The 24,253-nt window shown below is 67.5% G+C and overlaps 3 protein-coding genes across 3 annotated transcripts; all 3 read left to right on the top strand.

The window, feature by feature from the left end:
• The first annotated feature begins 893 nt into the window (after window positions 1-893).
• CHLRE_12g525550v5 (uncharacterized protein) lies at window positions 894-4,077 on the top strand. The gene is made up of 8 exons (XM_043068453.1): window positions 894-1,439; window positions 1,636-1,758; window positions 2,007-2,021; window positions 2,278-2,344; window positions 2,491-2,542; window positions 2,893-3,051; window positions 3,392-3,442; window positions 3,676-4,077. Exons 1-8 carry the CDS (start codon window positions 989-991, stop codon window positions 3,832-3,834), a joined length of 1,077 nt encoding a protein of 358 aa, XP_042918548.1. The 5' UTR covers window positions 894-988; the 3' UTR covers window positions 3,835-4,077.
• Window positions 4,078-4,125: 48 nt separating this feature from the next.
• On the top strand, window positions 4,126-12,991 carry CHLRE_12g525500v5 (uncharacterized protein). The gene is made up of 21 exons (XM_043068452.1): window positions 4,126-4,338; window positions 4,424-4,500; window positions 4,611-5,325; window positions 5,475-5,768; window positions 6,145-6,241; window positions 6,451-6,631; window positions 6,834-6,890; window positions 7,037-7,091; window positions 7,363-7,510; window positions 7,797-7,975; window positions 8,158-8,249; window positions 8,406-8,539; window positions 8,761-9,038; window positions 9,265-9,364; window positions 9,619-9,782; window positions 9,993-10,166; window positions 10,456-10,582; window positions 10,780-10,879; window positions 11,123-11,384; window positions 11,845-11,943; window positions 12,202-12,991. The coding sequence occupies exons 3-21, from the start codon at window positions 4,720-4,722 to the stop codon at window positions 12,463-12,465; spliced, it is 3,411 nt and encodes a 1,136-aa protein (XP_042918547.1). The 5' UTR covers window positions 4,126-4,338; window positions 4,424-4,500; window positions 4,611-4,719; the 3' UTR covers window positions 12,466-12,991.
• A 64-nt stretch (window positions 12,992-13,055) lies between these two features.
• On the top strand, window positions 13,056-24,220 carry CHLRE_12g525450v5 (uncharacterized protein). The gene is made up of 13 exons (XM_043068451.1): window positions 13,056-13,229; window positions 13,478-13,723; window positions 14,051-14,095; window positions 14,327-14,399; window positions 14,695-14,783; window positions 15,140-15,328; window positions 15,586-15,961; window positions 16,806-17,270; window positions 17,497-18,919; window positions 19,181-19,697; window positions 19,904-20,048; window positions 20,299-22,847; window positions 22,959-24,220. Exons 1-13 carry the CDS (start codon window positions 13,138-13,140, stop codon window positions 23,866-23,868), a joined length of 7,119 nt encoding a protein of 2,372 aa, XP_042918546.1. The 5' UTR covers window positions 13,056-13,137; the 3' UTR covers window positions 23,869-24,220.
• Window positions 24,221-24,253: the final 33 nt, after the last annotated feature.

Here is a 24,253-nt window from a genome sequence, read left to right as displayed (position 1 = left end):
CCCGTCTCTGCAGAGGCTGACATGGGCCACGGAGGGGAGGTGCCGTGGACGCGTGGAGCCGTGGTCCATGGGGGAAGGCTGAACATTCGTGCAACGACGTGCAGTGCTGCCCGCAGCTGCCCGAAGTGACTTGCTCCCAACAGACCCAGTCGCAATGTAGCGGTTCCACTTCCCAGATGGTCCGTGCAGGTCAGGCACAGTCACACAGGCAGTGGTCTCCGCCACTGTTTGCAAGACGTGCGCAATGCCCCGCTGGGATAGTGAGTCGGATCCGGGGGCGCTGTCTGCCGATCCGTCTTCATCGTGTGGCACCTCCGCACTGGGAGCGCAGCAATTAAGTGCTGCCTGTGCTGGGACTGCTGTGTAGTGGGTGGCGACCGGCACATGCGATGCCAGGTCCCACGGTCAGCCATACCGTAGTCACCCCTGAAGCGACGAGTGCAACCCTGTAATCACTTTGGCCGCTCACGGACACTCCTTGTTGCGGTAACGGACCCTCCAACCAAGACAGGTCCCCACTGCACCGCACCAAGGTCGCGCTCGAGCCTTGGCTGCACCAGGTCAGCGGGCGGGCCTGCCGCAGCTGCTGCGTCAGCGGGCGGGAGATGCCAGGCGAGGTGCTTTGGGGCTCACGGCGTGCCAAGTGCCAACTGCCACGCCTGGCCACACACCGCGCTGCTCGCCTGATCCGCCAGCACCAGGCGCAGCCAGCACTAAAATGCTAATTACTGCATGAAGCCTGTGGAGGACACTCGCGGAGTGGTGCAGAGTGGCGTGCCTAGGACAGCGCCGCGCTAACTGCCCGTAACCGGACGGGGGCAGTTGCCCGCTCCTGAGCTCCGGAAGCACCTTGGCCCGCAGCTGCTTAACTATATATGTGTCAGTATCTTCGACTCATTTGTGTTAGTTTACTAGCGGCTGTGTGCTACTACAGAGGAATTCGGTCCGGCGACAGCTTGCGTTTGCAAGGTAGCATACTCTTTTTGCAATGCATGCTCGATTCAGTAGATATCAAGTGGCTGGCGTCATCTTCGTGCTGGTAACCGGCTTTGTGGCATTTTACCGCGGACCGGCTGATTCTCCAGGTGGACCCGTCGCTCCAGAAGTCGCGCGTAGCGTTCAGACTGGTGACTCCTCGACAGCCAAGTCAGGCTCGGTCGCAGCAAGTACGGCCGCGACCGCAAGCGATGAAGGGCAGCGCACGAGTGTGCCGGCACGGGCAGGAGCTGTGCAGCCTGGGGCCACCACGACTGGCGCCACCGACAGCGAGGCGGCCGCGCTCGTTGCGGCCGCAGAAGCGTCGACGATGGGAAGCACCACAGCGGTGACGCCGGGCGGGGTGCCCGCGGCGGGGCGGCGGCGGCCTCCAATAAGGGCCGTGCTTGTCAGTGACACGCACGGCCTTTACAAGGAGCCTGGACTCATAAAGGTGCCCGCCGGTGAGTCCAAGGCAGCCGTGAGGTCGGCAATGTCAACGCACAGAACCTTTGTTTTGCAACTTCTGTAACGGAGAAGCGGGACTGGTGTCGTGGAACCTAGCCGTTGAAAGGGCGGTGCGCCGGGCAACCCCCTGGTGTGGGGCCGGTCCTTAACATCGCACGTGCTGCCACACCCAACCCCCACCCCAAAGCGCAGGCGACATGCTGCTGTTCCCGGGGGACGTGGAGGTGGGGTCGGTGGCCGAGGGCCGGGCGTTCTCGCACTGGCTGCAGGGCCTGCCCATCAAAGGGCCACGAGTGATTACATGGGGCAACATGGGTAAGCGACTAAGCGAGGCACTGATGGTGTACTGCAGCGGCGCTGTAGTGTGGGTTCTGTGGCAATGGCTGGTAGGAGGAGGGGAAGCATTAAGTGGTGGGGAGATGAAAGGATGATCCTTGTACGCATGGGCTGCGTATGCTGCAGCGCAGATCGCTCCTGCGTTTGCCTGACTGCCTGACTGACTCTGCCACGCTGCCTTCCACCGGCCGCCGCCCCGGCGCTCTCCCCGCCTTTCACGGCTGCAGACACGGGAACGCGAGGTGAGCGACTGCGGCCTCCACCGGTCACTGGACAGCCGGCACAGTCGGGGGCGGCGGGCAGCTGGCTGCAAGTCCCCGGCAATGCATCCCGAGCCGAGCCGAGCTTCCTAACCTCGCAAAGACTTCACGCATGCGGCTCCCAGATCCAAGAGCCTTTCGCCCCCTTCCCCCCTGCGCCCACCAGCCCCCTCCCCACTTACTCGCTCCCTCTTTCATGGGCAGCTGCCCCCTCCCCGCCCCGTGCACTTGCTTGCAGGCCGTAACGCGGCGGAGCTGGTGCCCGGTGCCACCGTGATCGTGGACGCCATCCAGGAGGTCAACGGGTGGGTGGGGGGCGGGCGGCAGGTGCCGTGCCGTCCTGACAGGAACACACCTGCCACTGCCCTTGGCGGCGCGCGTCATGCAGCAGCAGGGGATCATGCAGCTGGATTTGACGATTCAGACCTGGCGGGCTGCCGTGGCGCTGCAGGTACCGCATCTTTGGCTCACCCTGGACGCCCCGCTTTGCCGGGGCCTACCAGGTGCGCCCCGTCCCCGTCCCACAGCCAGCGAGCGCCACGGCCGTACCCTACCCACACGCACACCCATCTCCCGTACTCCACCTCCAACCCCCACGCTTTGCACCTGCACCTCCGCCCCCGCCCCCGCCCCCGCCCCCGCCCCCGCCCCCGCCCCCGCCCCCGCCCCCGCCCCCGCCCCCGCCCCCGCCCCCGGACCCGGACCCGGACCCGGACCCGGACCCGGACCCGGACCCGGGCGACCATTTGGTTGGGTTAGGAACAAACTGCCCCCCCCCTCGGCCCCGCCCCCGCTCCCACCCCACCTCCACCCCCGCCCGTGCCCCCACCGCATTCCCCCCTCCCTCCCGCAGCTGGAGCTGGATGAGGCCGAGTCGGTGGCCTTCTGGTCCCGGCTGCTGCCGCCCTCCTCGGACGTCGACATCATCCTCACACACGGCCCGCCGCGGGGCATCGCGGACACGGCGCGGGGCGTGAGCCGCGGCGACATCGGGCTGCTCAAGGCCGTGCAGGTGTGTGTGTTTGTCTGTGTATGTGTGTGTGTGTGTGTATGTGTTAAAACCAAAACCGCGCGCATCAGCTAAGCAAGCAGATCGACATGTCTTGCCCGAACACAGCGAACGTTCGCTGACCTTGCAAGGGGACGCAAGGAGGGACGGGGTTGAGTGGATGCGGTTGCGAGGGATGTGCTAGGCCGTCGGCTCCGCTGGATTTGGGGGAGCAAGTTGCGATGCGTCGAATGCAAGATGTGTCCTAGGAAAGGACACGGGGAACAGGAGGTCATGTGTTTGTGCATAGGCCACGCTGAATGCCGTGGCTTGGCGCTGCCCGGCCCACGCGCCCTGGCTGCAGGCTCTGGAGAAGCCGCCCCTGCTGTGGGTGTGCGGACACATTCATGAGCAGGTGTGTGCGTGCCCGCACGCCTGTGTGCCGCCTGCCGCATGTGTACCGTATCACGCCACCGTCTGATGCCTTGCAAACGCCCAGCCGCTGGCCTGCCTGGCTCTCGAGAACACCTGTCCTTGTGTTCTGACACCCAGCGCTGCCTCTTCCCACCTCCTTTCCCCTTCCTCCGCTCCCACATCCACCCTGCCCTGCCCCCTGCCCCCCTGCCCGCTGCGCCCCCTGCCGTACAGTACGGCGAGCACCGCGTGCCGCACCCGCGTGCCCCCGGCGGCTCCATCCTGCTCATCAACAGCGCCGCTTACTACGTGCAGAAGCCCGAGCACGCCGCCAAGGTGCAGCCGCGCGTGGTGGCGCTGCCGGAGGTCAAGGTGGTGGCGCAGGGGGCGTGAGGGCGGCGAGCTCGGTGGTGGTGGTGGTGGAGGGCAGAGGCGCGTGCACAGGTGTGCATGTGTGAACAAGCGTGCGGCGCGCGCGGCCGCTGCAGGCATGTGGTGCCAACGCTCTGACACTGCGTGACTGCTAGTCGAGGGGGCGTGCAGGGCGTCAGGCGTGTCGCCTGGCGTGAACACAATGTGCAATGCGCGCCTCTACAAATGTGTCTCCAACAAAACAGCGTGTAACAATGTAGTGTGTCATTGGATATTACAGACTGACGTAGACGAAGGCGGAAGTGCACCTAAGTCAAAGTCCAGTTGTGCTTTCAGCCGGACCGCTTCTACAAGAGCTTACAAAGCAGCCAAAGCTGCGTACTCACTACAATGACTTCTTTACATATCACTGTAGCTTTCCAGCAAAGGTTCTGACCGCTATTCCAGCACCGACAGCGACCGAGCGGGCTGTCACCGTAGAATTGACAATTACCCATGCAATCTGACGTAGACAGCCTTGTGAGGGTAAGAAAGTTGCTTAAGCGCTCAGACAAGGTTTGAAATCCTTCTCGGAACCAGTTGTCACAAATAGCTTCTTGATGCTCTCCAGATGAAGGACCAAACGTCCCAGGAGCTTCTGGGCTCATCGGGCACAGCTGGCAGCGAGCAGGCCGGGTCGCACCTAGGGTGAGCACATGCGAGCGCGGGAAGGGCCGAGTTCGCTCCGTTGACGCGTGTGACCGGCAAACTCTGCTGGTACTTGAATAATGAAATGCCTCCATACGATCCGGGTGCAGGAGCACGCACAAGGATATCATCGCCAACCTGCGCAGCGCCACGGCCGCAACCGGGCCCTCACTGGCCGGCAAGTTCTCGGCGCCCTCGAAAAAGCCCGCCGCGGCCGGGATGGCCCCGTCAATCAGCATACCAGCGGGCACAGGTCGTGTCTCGGCGTCTGGCTCCTCCCTGCCGCCGTCAAACAGCACCACGCCCCGTGGAACCGGCGGCAGTACGGGCAACACGCCGCAGGGCGGTGCGGGCCCGGGCCTCCCACCCAGCGGCGCCGCACCATGGGGTGGCGGTGGCACTAGCGCCGGGGCAGCAGCACCCTCCATGATCCTGGCTAAACAGGCGGGCGCAGCGGGCGCAGGCACCGCCGCTCCCCGGCAAAGCAGCGGCCTGCCTCCGGGCCCTGCTGCTGCGCCCGGTGCGGCGCGAGCTGCGGGCACAGCCGGTTCGGGGTCGGGATCGGGGTCAGGTTCAGCCGCGCTGTCCAGTCGGCCAGCGGGAGCAGCCAGCGGCGCGCCGGCGCCACATGCGGGGCGAGGTTCGGCGCCGGCGCCGGCGACTGGCCAGCATCAGGCGGGGCGGGCTGGGGGCTCGCAGCAGCACACGGTGGCCATGACGCCCACGACCATGCAGACGCCGCCGCCGCCGGCGGGCGGGCCTGCGGGGCAGCAGCCGTTCGCGACGTACCAGGTGGCCTCCACCAACCCCGTCTTCAACATGCAGGTGCGCATCTGTGACCTGTAGCCCACCAGGCGTACGGCACTGTCACGGCATTCCCGGCCAACCCCCCACCCGGCACTTCCCGTCCTGACCATGCCCATGTCAACACTATCACCACTACCGCCACCACCACCACCACCACCACCTCACAGGACACGGGCATATCGCCGCTGGCGCTCTCCAAGCGCGAGGTCTACACGCCCGCCATGTCAGACTCCATGGCCGCAGCCAGCCGCGCCTCCGCGGGACCGGCACCGGCGCAGCCGCCACCTCGCGGTCCCGGCGGCGCCCGGCCGTCGCTGCCTGTGCCCAACCCTCGCGACCTGTTCTCGCCCAAGGCGGTGGAGGAGGCGATGCAGCAGCGGCCCAATGAGCTGCAGTACCTGTGCGAGCTGCCGCGCTGGACGTACGCGCGGCCCGGCCTCACGGGCCTGGACCTCATCATGGTGCGGCGGGGGGTGGGCGGGAGGGAGGGAGGGAGGAAATGGGCGGGAGGGTGGGTTGATGGGCGGGTCGGTGGGTGGGTGAGAGAGATGGAATGGGTGAGTGGGTGGTTGGTTGCTTAGGACTTGAGGGGTGGGGGTGCGGGGAGGGCGCGGAAGCTACCGAGTAACTGGTGGGCTGTTAACGTTCTTGTTCTACGGCTTTAAGCACATGCGTGCGTGCGTGTTCAAGAGCACAAGGAAACATTGCGCAAAGACAGTGTATGCGATGCAGCAAAGCGACGGTTTACGGATGTTTCCTGCGTGTGTATGTGTTGAACAACAAAACGAAGCCTGCCTGTGTGTGTGTGTGTGTGTGTGTGTGTGTGTGTGTCTGCAGGCGGCCGGCGCCACCAACGTGGAGGCGGGCGGCTCGGGTGCGGCGGCCCACCCCGCGGACGTGACGCCGCAGGACCTCATGGCCATGGAGCAGCGCCGTGAGTGCAGGAGGCGCAGGCGGCACGTTCTTGGGGCGCAGGGCTCCGAGCTAGGCTACTCGCGCTTGTCCTCAGCCTCCCACGGTCTACAGCGCGGCGCGGCGCGCACACCAGACCACGCTGTTTCCCGGATCCACTACCTCATGCACACGCACCTGCATAAGCGCCTGCCATGTTTCCCCCTACCTTGCCTCGCCCCTCCCCCGCAGTGGTGAACGACCTGCTGCACGCCTTCCTGGGTCTGGGCAGCCAGCTGGTGCGGCCGCGGCTGGTGGCGCCCGCCAACGCGCGCGGCGCCAACGCGCGCGGCCCCTGCCTGACCTTCGCGGTGCGGGAGGACCTGGTGCACGCCACGCTGAGGGAGCGCGTGGCGCCGCTGCTGCCCATCTGGTGAGTGAGGCCGGCGGGCCGATTGCGTAGGGGCGGAGGAACACGTATGGGGCCGGGGGTGGGCCGCACGCTGTGGGGGCTGCCGGCAAGCGCGTGATGGGAGACGGGATAGTTTGGCGCGTATGGCCAAAGCCTTGACTGACAAGGTTATGGATGGAATGAAATGGCCCCGATGCGATATGGTTCATACACACTTCTGCAGCGACTACGTGGCGGCTCTGCAGCGCTTTGTTGAGACGCGGTCGGCGCACTGCTACGGGTGAGCGGGGCAGGGCTGTGTCAGCTGGCGCACATGCCTGATGCCTTGTCTCCTTGGCCTTGGAACTTGCCACTTGCAAGTGGCCTCCCTGCATGTGGCTTTCTGGCACTCAACGCACACTGCATGCCTTGCACGCCTCACTCCAGGATGGTGACGCACGCGCTGGCGGCCGCCCTGCGCGGCTACCTCGAGGACTGGCAGGTGTGCGCGTGTGCTGGGGGGGGGGGTGGCGAGGAAGGACTAGGGGTGGAGCGACGCGGTGCGGTGCGGCCCTGGCTTCAACACATACGGGCAGGAAGGGCAGGCGGGTAAGCCTTCCAGTCTCCACGCACGGGCGGGCCGCTTGCGCAGCGAATGAAGGGGCAGACACGATCACCCGAAGCAGCTCATGGCTCTTTGCATGGTGTCACCCCTTGCGCCTGCCCATCGTGGACATGTCCCTATGCATGTGTGCGTGTGTGTGTGTGTGCAGGTGATGGTGGCGATGATGGAGAACCAGATGCTGCGCGGCGCGCTGGACCTCACGCGCCTCACCTTCTACTGCCAGCAGCCCGCCGCCGCGCTGGCGGTACTGGCGGACGTGGCTGCGCAGGCCGCGGACCTGTACCGCAGCTCGGCAGGCGCGTGGGAGCAGGGCCGCAGGGGCAGGGCCGCAGGGGCAGGGGCCGGGTGTAGGGGCGGGTGCAGGACTGCAGGGTGAAGGGCCGCAGGGGCAGGGCCAGGGCCAGGGTTCAAGACCGCCTACCGGCTAGTGATGTAAAAGTGCTCGGTGGTATCATGCGGGGATGTGGTCCGTGTTTGCGGCGGTGTTTGCAGCATTGCAACATGGCATGTGACATTACCTTAACATGCTCACACGCTTGCAAAACCTGGTGTGTGTACGTGTGCGTGTGCACATGTGTGCAGACCTGCTGAACCTGCTGTACACGCGCTACAACAGCTCCGCCGGCAACGGGCCGGGCCGCTCGCTGCTGCAGCACCTGCTGACAGCGGCGGCGGCGCCCTACTGCTCGGGGCTGGAGCAGTGGCTGCGCCAGGGCGTGCTGGACGACCCCTACCACGAGTTCATGGTGCAGGAGGACGCGGTGCGTGGCAGCCCAGACAGCCCGCAACAACCACACGCGCGGTGCAGATACATCACCAGCTAAACATGGATGGGTCTGTTGATCTGCCTGCGCGCCTTCTTCCTGCCCTCATCACGCACAAACGTGTCCCTTGCCCTTGTGCTTTCCTGACACGCATCAAGCACACACTCCTATGCCTGCAGATGCTGCGGCGCAACTCGCCCGCCTCCACCTCGGGGCTGCCCGGCGCCGCCAGCCGCGCCTCCTCCTACTGGCGCGGCCGCTACACGCTGCGGTGAGCCCGCAGCCGCCCGGGCACAGCCCAGCACACTGAAGAGTGCTGGCGCGCACGCACGCATGCATGCAGGGTTTTGACAAACGGCCGCAATCGCCAGCCCCACTCACCACACGCTGTGTGGCGCCCGCGGGCGTTGTGTTGCTGTGGCTGCAGGTGTAAGGTGGACGAGGCGGCCGGCGCGGCAGCGCTGGCCAGCCCGGGTGGCGGCGGCGGTGGTGGTGGCGCGCCCACCACCCTAGACATACCCAACTTCGTGTTTGACATGCGCGAGCTCATTCTGAGGACAGGTGGGGGAGGGTGGGCGGGAACAGCTGGAGGGGCGGTTGGTGGGCGGTATGGGCGGGGGGCGTCGAACCAGCCATAAACTGTGTTCAGTCTATGGGGCAACTAGGCGGAGATCAGGCCTGCCTCGGCAGTTGGGATGCCGCATGCCTCACTTCTCCGCCTACCCCCACGCCTCCACACCTCCACTTCTCCTCGCTCCCCCTTCCCCGCCCCGCCTACGCAGGCAAGTACCAGAACGTGCTTCGCGAGTGCGGGCAGCCAGTGGCGCAGCCGCTGCTGCCGCAATCGGCCGCCGCCGCCGCCTCGGGCGCGCCGCCCGCGCCGCTGCCCCCCCTGGTGTACGACCCCACGCAGCCCGGCAACCTGCAGCAGCATGTGCGCGCCGCCCACGCCGCCGCCAGCTCGGCGCTGCTGTCGTTCCTGCTGCGCGGCAGCTCCAGCGGCGGCGGCGGGCTGCTGGCGGTGCTGCGGTCCGTGAAGCACTTCTTCCTGCTGGACCAGGTGCGGGCGTGTGGGTGGCGGGTGACACACAACGGGTGGCACTGCAACGGCGGGCGTTTCACCTCTCCTCTCCTTTTACCACTTGGTGCCAACTTTTGCAACATTGACGCCTGCTATACGCACACACATATGGTTGCGCGCTTCCTTCCGTGTGCTTTCTGACACGCACGCCCTCCCCCCCTTCACATGCACGCACATTAATACACGCACACGCACCCACACGCAGGGCGACGTGCTGGCCAGCATCATGGAGGTGGCGGATGAGGAGCTGTCCAAACCCGCCAAGGCCATCAACCGCACACGCCTGCAGTCGCTGCTGGAGATGGGTGCGTCACGATACGGCGCCAGGGGGGTCCGTCGAGGGGCGACGGCAGGCCCAGCCGCCGCCGCCCGCATGCCTACGGCAGGCCGCGCACATGCACTCGTGTCTTGGCAGCAGCGTGCATTTGCAAGCGGTGGCGCATTCCTGTGCAGCGTAGACGACATCCTAGCAGCGGGCTGCGCCCTGTGACCTGACGCGGACCCGCCTCACCGCTGCCCTCACCCTGTGTGTGTGCCTGTGCGTTGGCTCGCCCTGCAGCCGTCAAGATGTCCTCGGCCGCCTCGGACCCGCACGCCGACAGCCTGGGCTTCGAAATGGACCCGCGGCCCCTGGACGTGCTGGCGCGAGCCGTGGCAGCCACCGTGGCCGCCTCCTCCGCCTCCGGGCCCTCCGGCAGCTCGCACGGGCCCTCCTTCTCGGCGGTAAGCAACCCCCTGTACGGCGTTCCGGGCCACGCTTTGAGCCAGTGTACGCCGCTTGGACCGAGTTCACAAGTTCTCCCACACTGCGGCGCCCTCGCTCTTTTGCATTGGGTTCAATATAGTTTGGGCTGGCATCTACACACACACACACACACACACACACACACACACACACACACACGCACGCACGGCCCCCAACTCCCCGTGTAGGCTCTGGACACGCCCTACGGCACGCCCGGCCCCGCCAGCCGCACTGCCGCCTCCGCCTCCGCGGTGTCGTTCACTCCTGGCGGCAGCCGGCTGCTGGGCCCTCGCGACCAGGACCTGCCGGGCTGGGAGCTGTTCCTGCCCACCCTCAAGCTGGACTGGCCCGCCACATTGGTGGTGAGTAGGGTAGACCAGGCGGCGCATGGCGCGCCGCGTGCCTGCGTGCATGTGCCTGTGTGTACGCTATGTAAGTCGTACGGTTTCCATGGTTGCCGCGTGTATGTGTGGCGCCACGGTGTGTGCCCGTGTGTGTTGGTGTGTCACGGTCTGTGAATACCAGTCCTGGCGCCCCACACCCGGAGCGGGGCACAATGCAGAGCGTGCCTGTCTTACACCGCCCACACGGCGTCTCGCCCTGCCGCTCACTTGTAACCAGTACGTGTGTGTGTTTGTGCGCCTGTCCCAGGTGGGCTCCGAGGAGCTGCTGCAGTACCAGCTGCTGTTCAAGCACATGTGGGGCCTCAAGCGGGTGGAGCGCCAGCTGGAGGCCACGTGGCTGCTGCTGCAGGGGACAAAGAGGCTGCCGCGGCCGCGTGAGTGCAGCGCAGCGGGGCGGGAGGGCGGGCGGGCGGGAGGGGCAGTGCATTCCAAGCCCAAGGCGATCAGAAACCCCCAGCCAAGTTGTGCAATGGGCTGGAGGTACACGGAGCCCATCGTGCGGTTGCCTGTGTGTAGGCAACTTGACGTACGGTACGCGTCTGTGTGTGTGCGTTCATGTGTGTGTGCGCAGGCGGCGCGGTGCCTGCGGCTGAGGTCCGGCGCAACAAGCAGCTGGCGGTGGCGCACGCGCTGTGCCAGCAGCTCTACTTTACTGTGCAGGAGCTGCTAAGGTGGGCGCCGCCGGTCACCTAGACCCTGACTGGCACATCGCCTTTAGGCCACGGCCCCTGCGCCTTGAACCACCCACAAACACCCCCGCACCAATTCACCACGCCCCATAACCCCCGTTATCCCGGGCGGCGGTCACTCCTGTCCATGCTGCAGCCCCAACCGCCGACCCTGTCCACCCGCGCCACCGCCCGCCTGCTACCGCCGACCCCTGCACCCCTCCCCACTACTTTGCGCCCCCACAGGTACAGCACCCTTGACGTTCTGGAGCCGCTGTGGGAGGGCCTGGAGGCTGGCATCGCGCACCGCGCCGCCGACGCCGACCAGGTCATTGCGCTGCACCGCGACTTCCTGCGCGCCGCGCGGGCGGGGCTGATGCTGGAGCAGCCGCGCGCGCTGGGCTGTATGCTGGGGCTGCAGGCGGGCGCGGCGGGCTTCGCGCGGCGCATGGCGGCGCTGTGGGACAAGCTGCAGGCGGGGCTGGAGACGTCGTCCAAGGCGGTGCAGGTGCGGGGCGGCGGTGGGCGGCGGCCGGCGGGTGCGGGTGCGGCAGGCAGGCAGTCCTTCGGTCCTTGTGGTTTTGCGTGTGACGGTTTGCAGGCCGGCAAGCGTGTGGACGGTGATGCATGGGAGGAGCGCGATGGCGCCGGCCTGCACGCGGAGGCTGCCAGCTGTCTGGTGACCGCCCCCCCCCCCCGCTCATGTGGTAACGACTTCGTCTGCAGTCTTCAGTGCATCCTGTACCGCTTTTCCAAACATCCCTGCAACCCCCCCCAGCCTGTTTCCTTACGGGGTTGGTTCAAAGTTAACCCCAAGCCTGTACCAGAGCCGCAGAGATAATGGAGCGCCCGATTCATCGTGTGACAAGCTGTGTGCCCGCGCCCTCAACCCAACCCCCAACCCCTGCTAGTTTAGTTGGGGCTGGTGTTTACAACCCAAACCCCTCCACCACCACCACTGCCCCCAGGTGACCCCTGCCGACATCGCGGCTGAGCAGCAGCGCGCCGCCGACATCGCGCAGTCGCTGGACGACCTGCAGCGGCTCATGGGGGACAACACACAGCAGGTGAGCGGGCCCGGCTGGCGCAGGCAGGGGGCCGGGGCCCTGACAAGGGCAGGTGCTAGGCCTGTGCCTTGGACTCGGGCGCCGCCGGGCTGCGGCTACTGAAGTGCTGAGATGGCGCGCAGTGCTCCGGGGAAGCGGGGTCGAGGAAGGAAAGCAAAGCGAAGAGGGTGCCGGCACCTCAGCGACAGCCTGACGCCGCCATACCGGTACTCCTTACGCCCTTCACACCCACCCACCCACCCACCCACCCCACCACAGCTGCAAGAGCTGGTGGCGGTGCTGCGCGACTACTACGAGGCCCGGCTCACAGGCAGCGCCGCGGCCGGAGGCGGCGGAGGCGCAGCCGGAGGCGGTGCCGGCCTGGCGGGCGCTGACGCCAGCTCTGGCGGCCTGCTGGAGGCTGGCAGCGGCGGCTGGGACCTGGAGGCGCTTCAGAACCTGGCTGACCGGCTGGACTTCGCGCGGCCGCAGGCGGGCACGCTGGGCTCGGTGCTGGCGGCGCTGGTGGCGGCGGAGCGCTAGCGGAGGAGCGTGAGGGCAGCGGAGGAGCGAGCATGAGAGTGGAGGAGGCGGCGGTGGAGGCGCGGAGGAGGTGGAGAGGTCGTGAGAGGCTGGAGGAGGCGGTGCGTGCGGGAGAAGGCGAGCGCAGTGGGAGTCGCCGGGGCGAACGGCTGCAGCTGGACGTCAGGAGGGCATGGGGCCGTGAGCGCACATACACACACGTGAGCATGCGCGCGCGACAGGGAAGTAGGTGGCGGGCTATCGATCAGTGTGGAGGTTCCCATAAGTGGTGCCGGTGGGAGTCGCATGCACATCACGGACTGAAAGTTCAGCCGCGGCTTAGGAGCTAAGGGATAAAGGCAAGTGTGTGAACAACCCAAGTGGCTCGTTTGCGGCCTATTAACGACGAAGCCGAACTCGCGGCCCTTGACCTTCTCCACGCCGTACGGCCATGAAATTTGTGACCCCTTGTGTCTCCATTGAACCCTCCATTCGTCCACTCAAGTTTCATGCCCTGAAAGGCTTTGCCGTAGCCTGTACAAAATGACGCTCACAGGTTCCCTCCAAAATTGCCTACAACCAGCTCACTGTTTTCGCGCCCGCCAACATTCGTCCTGATAACCTAACGCCAACGTGACATAGAAGGTGCTTGCCTTCGGCACCGTTGTGATTCGCCAGCGCGAGTCAGCAAGCATGGAGATGGGTTCAGTCACAGGGCTTGGCGGGGAGACCGCAACACTCGACCTGAGCAAGGGTCTTACTCCACACTACTACTTCAACTTTGGGTAAGCAGTTTGCGGGGCCTCGGGCGCAGAGGGCTCGTCCCGGTCCGCTCGGGCAGACAAGCGGTCACTTGCGGCGAGGTAACTATTTTTGTCGTGGGCGCCGTCCCATCCACTTCACAAGCTGATACTCTTAGCCTCGCAATAAGTCATCCATTCTGGAAGTCCAAATCGCGCGATCGCGCTGTCGATGGTTGATGCTCCGCTCGCCATGCGCCGAACCTTTCGCTCCCTTGCTGCCCGCCGCGCAGCGTGTACCTGCAAGTGGTCGGCGAGCGGCGTAGCACGCGCGCCGAGGAGCGCGTCCTTCACTTCGACCTCAACTTCGGCGCCCTTAAGCTGCTGTCCAAGGAGAGTCTGAAGCTGACCATCAAGCTAGACGTTATCAACCAGATCATCTTTGACGACAGTGAGCCCCGCACCGTCCTCATCTCCTGCCATGACGACCGGCGCTATCTGCTGGACTTCCAGAACCCCGAGGAGAACCTGTTGTTCAGGTGGGTGGGGGTTGGTGTGCGTGCGAAGTAAGTGCGGGAAGGTAGGAGGGGGTGGAGCAATACTCATGTGGTACGTTATGATACGGCCAGGGGCGCGAAACCGGCAAGGGAAGCGAGGGGGGGCGGTACGCAGCTGGCAGCAGTGGCAGTGGCGGTGTGGGATGAAGGACAGGCGCCACCTAGGATACGGCGGGTATGCTTACCTCCGCAACGCCCTGCTGCTGCATGGCTCGCCTCTGAGAGGATCCTAAACCTCAAAAAGGGCATGCTCGTCATAGCTCGTTACGGCCTCCGCCGCGTCACCGCCTGCCCCTTGTATGTGCGCAGGACCGCGTATGCGGCGGTGGTGGAGAACACCTTTGACATCAGCACGTGAGTCGGGCAGGGGGGTCCACAGGGGGCCACAGGGGGTCGCACCGAGCGTGCGGTCGCATGCACAGCAGCCGCACCCTTCCCGTCCTTCCTGCCAGCACCAGCATGCCGCTTGCTTGCTTGGCGCACGTGCCCGTGCACTTCTCCCACACGCACATCCTTGCTTCATTACCGGTATGGCCATGCCCACGTCCACACACCCGCCGCGCAACCCCATCCCTCCACACACAGCTTCAACCGCTCCCTGCTGCTCAAGGGCCCGGTGCAGAAGAAGACTATGCGCGGCTTCCAAGATCGGTACCTGGTGAGTAGTTGACCGCCACCGGGGCCGCGAGGGTGTCCTGGGTAGGTGGCTGGTGGGCCAGTGGGCGGGCGGTCCGCACGCACGCACACGTCTAGCCCGACCTCCCGCATCCCTACTTCCACACCATCAGCGCACAAGGTCTCCCTCTGGGATACATGCGCGTGCGGTGGTGCACATAGACAATCCAACCTTGCCCCTCCCCCTCTCCCCCCTCTCCCCCCTCTCCCCCCTCTCCCCCCTCTCCCCTCTCTCTCCCCTCTTCCCCCCCCCCTCTGCGTCTCTTCCCCCACCCCAGATCCTGGTCCCCCGCAAGCTGTACATCATGTCCTCCAAGACCGCCATCTACCCGCGCTCCGTGCTGTCACTGCTGGACGCCAACCCCCGGTGCGTAGGGACCCGGGCCTGGATGCGCGTACATGGATGGGTGTACGGACGCATGCATGGGTGTACGGATTCATGCATGCATGTACAGATCCATGCACGGAGTGGGGCCGCAGGCGTAATCCTTGGTCCAACCGCTTCGTGCCGCCCGCGGGCACCAGCCCACGGGACAAAGCCTCGCCTTCCTCCACCGCCCCACTCTCCCCCGCCTTAGTATTGTCGCTTGCATCTGTCGCCTCTGCCTGTGCTCCGCTGGGCTTTGTTTGGTCTAGCTTGGGCTGTAGTAAGTACGACCTCCGCCTTACGCACGCCGGTAATGCGGCTGCATGCGCCCCCCACAACCCCACACGCGCACACAGATACGATGAGGCGCGCGGCACTGTGCACCTGGATGTGATGGGCAAGGAGTACGTGTTCAGGGCCACAGGCGGCGGAACAGCAGCAGGAGGAGGAGGAAGTGGAGGTGGAGGTGGAGGCGGCGGGGAGGGTCACTCGCGGGAAGAGACGCTGGAGTGGTTCGTGGCGCTGGCGCACGGCTGCGGCCTGCCGTGAGTGGGGTTGGGGAGGAGGGTGCAGGGGCAGAAAATATGTACTTGGGGTGGAAAGACCAGGGGTGCTGGGGAGGTGCGGCGGATGGGGCCGGCACAGAGAACAGCTTGGCTGGCTTAGGTGCTGGCAACTAGCTTGCCGGTCGTGCAGTGGCCATGCCCAACTTCACCTTGCGTCTGTGCATCGCACAATACGCTCTGTGTGACACTGCTACAACTGACAGATCACCGCCCCCACAACCTCACAACGCGCGCAGGCCCATGTTCATGGAGGAAGATAACGGCGGCGGCGGTGGGTACGGCCCTTCCCAATTCCAACAGCAGCCCTGGCACCAGAACCCCGCACAACACGGCCCCGGGCCCGGGCGCAGCCCGCGTGGTCCTGGCTCTGTGGGCAGTGCTGCCGGCTTCGGCGCTTACGGTAATGGCGGCGGCGCTGGCGGCGGTGAGTATTACGGCAACGGCGGCGACGGGGCGGTGTCGGAGGCGGGCTCGGTACGCACGGCCGCAAGCCGTTACACCAGCGGCGGGTTCAGCTACACGGCGGGGGTGGGTCCGGGCGTCGGCGGCGGCGGCGGCGGCGTGGCGGGCAGCCCGGTGGTGCAGGCGTATGCGCGGCTGGGTAGCATGAAGGTGCGAGGAGGAGGGAGGGAGGGAGGGAGGGAGGGAGGGAGGGAGGGAGGGAGGGAGGGAGGGAGGGAGGGAGGGAGGGAGGGAGAATAATTACACATGGTAGTGGCGAAGCCACTGATGACTAGGGCTGACAAGCCCTAGTGTTGGGTGAGCGCGTTCCACACGCTCACCCCTAAGCACGCCTGACACAGCAGGGGATAAGGCCCCAGTCCTGGTCAAGACAAAAGAGACACGGAGACACAAGGCTCACGCCTTCTCCACCAAAAGAAAGCACAACAGCCAGCAGGCTAGGGCGCAGCCTCAGAGGGGCAGACACAACTGCCTCCTTCACACCACACCACACGTACACACCAGACCAAAACACACGCCAGGAAAACACCGCCCGCCAAGGCCAGAAACACACACAAGGCCGCCCCGCCACAAACAACACCCCTGGCCACAACAGAGGGAAAGCAAGGCGCTTAGGGCGCATAAAGCAAGCTAACCAAGCCCCCTCAAAAGGACCAGCAGGGGCCGCTCTCTGGCGGAAAGCACACCCTGCATCGCTGGCCCTGGCGAAGCCCCCCAGCCCAACCACAAACAGGAGGGAGGGAGGGAGGGAGGGAGGGAGGGAGGGAGGGAGGGAGGGAGGGAGGGAGGGAGGGAGGGAGGGAGGGAGATGGCTCGAGATTTGGGGTTCAGCAGGAATAAATGTACGATAGGAGCTGGCTATAGCCCCCCGCCAACGCACGCGGCCTCGCGCCTGACAACCCTACATGTCACCCTTTCACCCCTTGCCTGACGCACCCCTTGCCTGACGCACCCCTTGCCCACATGCCCCGCGGCCTGGCCCGCCCCTGTGCAGTCCTACCGCCACACGGCCGCAAGCCCCGGCTTCCTCAAGCGGTCGGCCACCGGCGGCCCGCCGCCAGGCAGCGTCTCCGGCCCCTCGGGCGGCGGCGGCGGCGTCATCCCCCTTCCCGGTATGCCACAGCCAGCGCGCGACCGCGGCGGCGACCGCGGCGGCGGCGGCGGCGGCATCGCGGCTTGGCACGCCGCCCAGTCCCTAGGCGGCGGCGCCGGCGGCAGCGGTGGCGGCGCCCGGCCTCCTCCGCCGCCTGGCAGCGACATGGGCGGTGACGGCAACGGCGGTGGCAACGGCGGCTACCGGAGCCCGGGCGTGTCTCCCGGCCGACTGGCTCGGAACGGCAGTCTGCCAGGGCCGCTGCCGCTGCGTGCGGGTCTGGTGCGCTCGGGGCGCAACGGCAGCTTGCCTGGGCCGTGGAACACGCCGCCGCAGCCGGGCGTGGAGGTGCAGTACCGCTTCGAGGTGGGGAGCTGCGGCGGGGCGGCAGTGGGCTTCTGGGCGAAGGGGCGAATTGGCATGGGCCGTGTCCCTTGGTGGTGTGCCTCTTGATTCTGTTGGGTGTTTGGGAACTGTCGTTGCCCTCTCGCTTGCTTGCGCATGTTCCGCGGCCGTGCTTTTGTGTGGGGCGGGGATGTGGATGGCTGACTGACGGCGCTCTACTGTGTGACTGACTGCACTGGCTGCACAGGGTGTGACCGGCCCACCGCCCACCGGCTCGCCCGCCTCCTTCTACGACCGCCACACCGCCACAACCGCCCGCGGCATCATGCGAGACAAGTCCAACACATCGCCCTGGATCACAGACACAGCCGGCGGAGGCGGAGGCGGAGGCGGCAGCCCGTACGACGGCACGCCACGGCCGCGCACACCACCCGCGCCACGGCACGCCCCCTCGCCCCAGTCGCAACAACAACACCAGCCGCAGCGTGCGTACCAGCCCCGCTCGGGACCTGACAACGGCGGCGGCGGTGGCGGAGGTGGAGGCGGCTATCAAGGGCAGCAGCGTGGCGGTGGCTACGGCCGCGAGGGCGGGTGGCGCAGTGGCTACAACAACACGGCCGATTACGTGGGAGATGTGTACGGCACCGATGTGGATGGGCTTGATGAGGATCCAGAGGAGGAGTACGAGTACGGACAATACGCCGCGTCTGACGGCGGCCGTGGCGGCGCCGACCGGGCCCGCCGCGGAGGCGGCGGCGGCGGCGGCCGCGCCGCCGAGGGCGCCAGGCGTCACCGCAGCAAGGCGGCCCGAGGCGGCGGCGATGGTGGCGACAGCAGTGATGTGAGTTCCCGTGACGCCACGCCGCCGCGTCGCCGAGGCAGCGCCGACGATCACCGGGGCCACGGCCGCGGCTTGGAGACCCCCTCGCCGCCCGTGCCGGCGCCACAGGCGCGCCACGGCAGCGCCAGCAGCACCGGCAGCGGCACCAGCAGCGGCAACGGCGGCGGCGCTGGCGGCGGCGGTGCCGGCACTGCCGCTGCCACGGGCCGCTACGCCAGTCCGCTGGGCTCGCGCTCAGCCCACAAGGCCTCCCTGCCCACTGTCTACGAGCGCGGCGACACCGATGGCGAGTCGCCCCGACCCTCGCCTCAGCACTCCAACCACCAGCAGCAGGCTTCGCAGCTCGCAGCGGCGGCCGCGGCCGCCGGCGCCGCGCTCAGGACCGCTCACCACTCACCGCCGCAAGGCTCTCCACCTGTCGCCGGCAGTGTGCCACTGCCACCGCCGCCTCCGTCGCCGCCTGTGGCAGCGGCACCGCCGCCGTCAGGCCCGGACCCCTTCGAGCTCCTGGCTGACATACAAGCGCGCCTCCGCAGCCTGTCCGCCGAGTCGAACGCGGCGGCGGAGGCGGCGGAGGTCGCAGCCAAGCTTGGCAGCGCCGCCACCGCTGCCGCCGCCGCCGCCGGCATCAACGGCGGGCTGTCCGCCGCCACCGTGGCGGCGCTGAACGCCGCCGCCGCCGCCACCCACGTGGCGCCCACCACGGAGGGCCGTACGGCGGCGGCGCCGTGGTCTCACTCGCCGCTGCCGTACCAGGTCCGCAACACGACGGGCGAGGACGTGAGCAGCACGTGGCTGCGCAACCGCCAGATGTCCGCGTGGAGCACAGGTGGGGAAGTGGCAGGCAGGCAGGCAGGCAGGAGTCCAGCGGGCGCAGGCAACGCGCCGAGGACAGGGCTGGCAAATGCTACGGGTTGTGATGCATAGATCGGGATGGATTGCATTGCGCGTCGCCTCGTTTGGGACCACAAGCTCCTCTGGCTTCACTCCACGGCTCCACTCCCTGCAGCCGTGCGTACAGAACACACACCATTAACACGGAGCCGTTCTCCTGTCCTGCCTTTCCCACGCACGTGACACACACGCACAGGCACGACAGACCATGCGTCCATCATGACGCCTCAGCAGCTGCAGCAGGCGCAGCTGCAGCAGGCGCAGCAGCAGGCGCTCGCACGCACTGCCGCCGAATCCTCCGTCGCGCCGCCACTGCACACGTACACCTCCTCCTCCACCACCGCCACATTCGCCAGCGCCGCAGCCGCTGCGGGCCCCTACGGCACTGCTCCGCTCCCACCCGGCTACAGCTCTGCCTCTGGCAGCCCTGCAAGTGGCCCTGGTGGCTACCCTGGCGGCAGCGTCAGTGCCGCCGCGGGAGGTCGCGGCCTGCCTCTCACGTCGCTGTCCGCGATTCATGGCCTGCCAGCGGCGGGCGCGACGGCGGCGGGCGGAGAGCCGTGGCGGGCGCCGGCGCAGTCGCTGGGGACGCTGGCGGCCGCCGCGGCGGCGGCGCGGGGCGTGGGCCTGGGCGGCCCCAATGCCTGGCGGCTGCGGGCGGAGGTGATTGACACGCCGCTGCTGAAGCCGTCCGTGATTGCGCGCAACAACAGGTGCGGTGCGGCGCTGTGTGGGTCTGGGCCTATCTGCCGCAAGCCGCAGACGTGTTTCGGAGGTTGGACCTCTCACTCAGTCGCACCTCTCCGCCGCAGCCCCCAACAAAGCTGTCGTACTTCATGCGGGAGCCTCATTCTCACTCTCGGTACTGTGCACGCTCGTGCGACGCTGTGGGCCCCACACGTGTCGTGCTGCGCTGCAGGTACCTCCGCGGCCGCATGCAATCCATCGCCTGCCGGGAGGACGACGACCCGCTGGCCGGCCACCGCCGAGCCCTGGCGCTGCTGCAGTGGACCTTCGCCAACTACGAGTCGCTGACGAGGGACGGCCGAAACATGGAGCCGCAGGTGCGTGGGGGGCCGTGGGGCCATGGGGGGCGGAGGGCCAGCGGGGGCGGAGGGATGTGGTGGGGATGTGGTGGGGAGGATCTGGGCTGGGTGGTGCTGAAAGGCGAGGCTGTGTCTAGCTACGGAAATTGGAAGGGTGTGTGTGCGTTTGCGTAGCAGCAAGCCCACTGTGTAGCACTGCAGCATTACGTCTGCATTCTGTGTTTCCTGATCGTGTGCATGTACGCGCCACCCCGCAACATCCCTGCAGGTGTTGCTGGCGGCGGCGGACGACGAGATGTCCCCGGGCCACCAGTCGTCATCCGGGCTTGGCGGTGGCGGCGGCCCGCAGTCGACGATGTTCCGCAGCCGCCGCGACCGCATCGCCTCCGCCCTCACGGACTGGTTGCACCTGCGCCGCGCACAGCCCTCCCTGCCATGGACCCCGAGGGCCCAGCCCCGCACTCCCAATGCTACAGCCGCTTCCGCCTCCGCTGCTACTGCCAGCAGCCCACGGCAGCGGCAGGCGCCGGAGCTGCAGCCGCAACAACAGGACCGGTCGGCTGGAGATGGTGTGGAGGCCAGGTGGCAGCGCGACAGCGGCCGGCGGTCACCCTGTCCCACCGGGCGCGCGGCCCTCAGCAGCGCACCCCGCCTGCAGCAACAGCAGAGGCAGCCGTCGCCGCCACGCGACCGCCGCGACTCGTATTCTTCATTTGCCTCCGACACAGACGCCGACGTCGGCCGTGGCGCCGGCCGCGGCCGTGATGACGGCAGCCACCGGCAGCGCAGCAGTCCCGATACACGCCATGGCCGTCGTCAGGCTGATGGCCCTGCATCTGCTGACGAGGATGAGGATCTGCATCTGCACCAGCATCTGCGTCACCATGAGACTCTGGATCTGGACTTTGAGATGGAGGGCGCGGATCCCGGCAGCGATCTGTTGGACACGTGTGACAGGTGCGGCAGTCCACTGCGCGGCCAGGAGGCGCCGGCAGCTGCAGCTGCAGCAGGCACCGCACGCGGCGGCAGAGATGCCGGCGCCGCCGCCGCCGGCGGGGGCCGTGGAAGGTCAGACGGAGGCGCTGCTGACGGCAGCGGTGGTGTTGGCGGCAGCGGCAGCGGGCGCAGGCAAGCAGCTGCTACGTCGCCGTCACGCCGCCGCGCCAGCGGCCGCACGGAGGGTCCGGGCCCTGCGGCACACGGGGAGGCGGCCCGGCCGCCGCGTGGGCCCTCAGCAGCGGGCGGCGCGGCGGGAGCGGGCGCTGGGCCCTCCCGTCCTGCTGCCTCCAAGTATACAGAGCTGCTGAAGCAACACATGCGCGCCTCACCCAAGCCTGGCACAGGCGCTGGTGCGGGCGTGGGTGCGGGCGCCACGCCGCCTCTGCGCCGGCGCCGCAGCAGTCGCTCGGTGTCGAGTGACTGTGAGTCTGTGGGCATCTCTTCGGCCTACTCCACCGGTAGCACCAGCGCCAGCACCGGCGCCAGTGCTCGACTGCTGCTGCTGCAGCAGCAGATGCAGCAGCGGCAGGGGCAGGGGCAGGGGCAGGCCCAGCAGCAGCGGCCGCTGCGGCGCAGCGGCAGCGGCAGCGGTGGGGAGCGCGGTTACGGAGGCCAGGACCGACAGGGACGGGGCAGCAGCGAGTCTCACACCAAGGGGAAGCAGCAGCAAACGCACCAGCCCCACCATCAAATGGCGCAGCAACAGCAACACAGGTCGCAGGCGCAGCAAGCGCCCACGCGCATCTCACTCAGCGACTTTCCCACGCTACCTGCCCAGCACGCGTCCGGTGCCGTCGCCGCCGGTGTGCACAGCATGTTCGCCGCCGGGCCCTCCCAGCCTCAGGGCTACAGCCATGTCGCCATTCCCGGTGGCGCTCGAGTCAGCGTCAACGGCGGGGCGGGCGGCAGTGGCGGCAACACCAGCAACACCAGCGGCTACGGCGGAAACGCCGCCGTGCTGGAGCTGCAGCAAGACATCTCCAGCGTCCTTCCTGGCATGTCGCTCACACTGCGTGTGCGGCGCCCCAACAGCCCCTCGACTGCCACTGCTACTGCCGCGGCCGCGGCCGCAGGTGCAGGTGCTACAGCCGCAGCGCCCGCGCCCGGCTTCAGCTTCCGGCCGGCCTCGGCGCCGTCGCCGCGCGGCGGCTCGGCCACGGGCAGGAACACGCCGAACGCCGGGCCGGCCTCGCCGCCGCAATACCAGCATGCGCTGCAGTACCACCAGCACCCCCAGCAGCCCCCCCAGCTGCCCCATCACCACCAGCAGGCACATGAGGAGCCGGTCACGTGGTCCCAGCTGCACAGCCTGCTGCAAACACACCTGTACGGCGGCAGCGGCGTCGGCGGCGGAGGCGGCAGCGGCGCCCTCGCCAGTGACCCTGCCGGTGGCAGCAGGGCGGCGTGGGAGGAGCCGACGTCAGTGGCTTCGGCGCCGGACGGCCCGGCGGCACGCGCGCTGGCGGCCGCGCTGGCGGAGGCGGCGGCGACCGTGCCTGGCTCCGCCGCCACTTCGGCTGGCGGCGCGCCCATGTCTCCCTCTGGTGAGGCCTACCGGCCCATCAGCAACCCCTTGTTCAACTTCTCCTCCGCAGAAGCCAGCCCTGACGCACCCGCTTACAATGGGCGCGGCGACGGCTACGCGCACCACCAGCACCAGCAGCACCACCACCAGCACCAGACCGCCGATGGCACCCAAGGAGAGACTGCTTGTGGTGTTGGCGGCGGCGACCTGGCTGAGCTGCTGCGGGCACTGCAGCAGTCGGGACTGGCGCTGCCTGCTGACGAGGCAGCTATCGTCGCCGCGCTGCGAGCCGGGTGAGGGGGTGATCCGGTTGCATGATGCCTGAACATTAATGCCATGACGTTGCCGAGTTTGCAATGACACCTTCCTCGCTCCACCACCAACCACTTCCACCGCCATCACAGGGCCCAGCGCGACGCACGCTCAGCTCCCCCTCAACACAGCCCGCCTCGCGCTGCGCCGCGCGCCGCCAGCCCGCCACACCTCCCGCACCCCCACCAACCTGCTCCCCACCACCACCACCACCACCGCCAGCCCGACCTCCAGCACTACCTCGGCTCCCCGGCCGCCGCGCCCGCCTCGCCGCTCCGCCGCCCCTCTATCAGCCCCATGACACCGGAGGCCTCACGCTCCATCCAACACGCCGCTGCCATGGCCGCTGAGGCCGCCACCAGTGCCGTCACTGAGGCCATGTCCGCACTTGGCCGCATAGGCAGCAGCTACAGCCGGGGCACAGCAGGAGGAGGCAGCGCCGGCGCCTCGCCGCCGCGGCTGTCGGCCGGCGGCGGCGTGTCGGGAGCAATGGCGGCGCTGCCGTCGCAGCAGCTGCAGCAGCAGCGGGTTCGGGCCGCGTGGCGGCACGGTGACGGTGCGGGTGGTCAGGAGCACACAGGATTGGCGGAGGTGGATTGGCCGCGGCGGGAGTGGGCGCGGGAGCTGGAGCGCGATGCCGCCGCCGCGGTGACGGCGAGGCCGCATCACGATCTAGCTGCTGACGGTGTCGGAGGTGCTACTGGTGCTGGTGAGGCGGAGGAGCTGCTGCACGCCGACGCCTCGCACAGTTATGATGATGGGAGTGACGTGCGTTCAGTAGACGGACACCAGGGCGGCGGTGGCTCCGCGGCTGCAGGTGCTGCAGCTGCTGCTGCGGGCGCTACTGCCGGCGGCATGGCCTACCGCGCCCAGTCGCTGCAGTCGCTGCTACAGCTTGTGAACACGGGCCGTGTGCCGCACGACCAGCTGCTGGGGCTGCTGGCGCATGGCGGCCTGAGCTCTGTGCTGCGGCAGCCGCAACAGCCGCAGCAGCTGCAGTAAGAGTAACAGAAAGAGGCTGCCGGTGAACGTAGTGACGCAATTGAGGTCACTACTTGTGGTGCTACCACCGCGTAGGGGGTTTCAGTTCTTGGGCGTGTGAGGCCGGCCGCCGTGCGCTCCAGGATTGCCTGTGTGACTGTGGTTACAGTGAGGTGGTGTGTGTGTGTGTGTGTCCGCGTCCGCATCTGGAGGGGGCGGTGGAGTACAGACACTCAACGGGCGGCACAGAGCGAACAATGGTACTGCTGTGTGCCGACTTTGGACGGACTTGAGGTTATACCGTATTTGGTACACACAACGCATGACACGATGAGGCTAGCAAACATTGCCGGTGTAATGTTCTAAATGTTCAGAGGCGTTTCAAGACCGCGATCAGCAGGACTGC

Source organism: Chlamydomonas reinhardtii, chromosome 12 (genome assembly GCF_000002595.2).
Source record: "Chlamydomonas reinhardtii strain CC-503 cw92 mt+ chromosome 12, whole genome shotgun sequence".
Taxonomy (NCBI): domain Eukaryota; kingdom Viridiplantae; phylum Chlorophyta; class Chlorophyceae; order Chlamydomonadales; family Chlamydomonadaceae; genus Chlamydomonas; species Chlamydomonas reinhardtii.
Note: the sequence above shows the minus strand (reverse complement) of the source record. Positions and strands in the feature narration are given on the sequence as shown.

What these genes read in the sequence shown, in the direction of transcription:
- CHLRE_12g525450v5 (XM_043068451.1), top strand. Translation starts at nt 13,138, where the DNA reads ATGGAGATGGGTTCAGTCACAGGGCTTGGCGGGGAGACCGCAACACTC. An exon ending in CACTACTACTTCAACTTTGG is followed by an intron (nt 13,230 to 13,477) that starts GTAAGCAGTTTG and finishes CCCGCCGCGCAG; the next exon opens with CGTGTACCTGCAAGTGGTCG. An exon ending in CGCGGCTGGGTAGCATGAAG is followed by an intron (nt 15,962 to 16,805) that starts GTGCGAGGAGGA and finishes GCCCCTGTGCAG; the next exon opens with TCCTACCGCCACACGGCCGC.
- CHLRE_12g525500v5 (XM_043068452.1), top strand. Translation starts at nt 4,720, where the DNA reads ATGGCCCCGTCAATCAGCATACCAGCGGGCACAGGTCGTGTCTCGGCG. An exon ending in CGGGCCTGGACCTCATCATG is followed by an intron (nt 5,769 to 6,144) that starts GTGCGGCGGGGG and finishes GTGTGTCTGCAG; the next exon opens with GCGGCCGGCGCCACCAACGT. An exon ending in GCGCCGCTGCTGCCCATCTG is followed by an intron (nt 6,632 to 6,833) that starts GTGAGTGAGGCC and finishes ACACTTCTGCAG; the next exon opens with CGACTACGTGGCGGCTCTGC.
- CHLRE_12g525550v5 (XM_043068453.1), top strand. Translation starts at nt 989, where the DNA reads ATGCATGCTCGATTCAGTAGATATCAAGTGGCTGGCGTCATCTTCGTG. An exon ending in ACTCATAAAGGTGCCCGCCG is followed by an intron (nt 1,440 to 1,635) that starts GTGAGTCCAAGG and finishes CCCAAAGCGCAG; the next exon opens with GCGACATGCTGCTGTTCCCG. An exon ending in GCCATCCAGGAGGTCAACGG is followed by an intron (nt 2,345 to 2,490) that starts GTGGGTGGGGGG and finishes GTGGCGCTGCAG; the next exon opens with GTACCGCATCTTTGGCTCAC.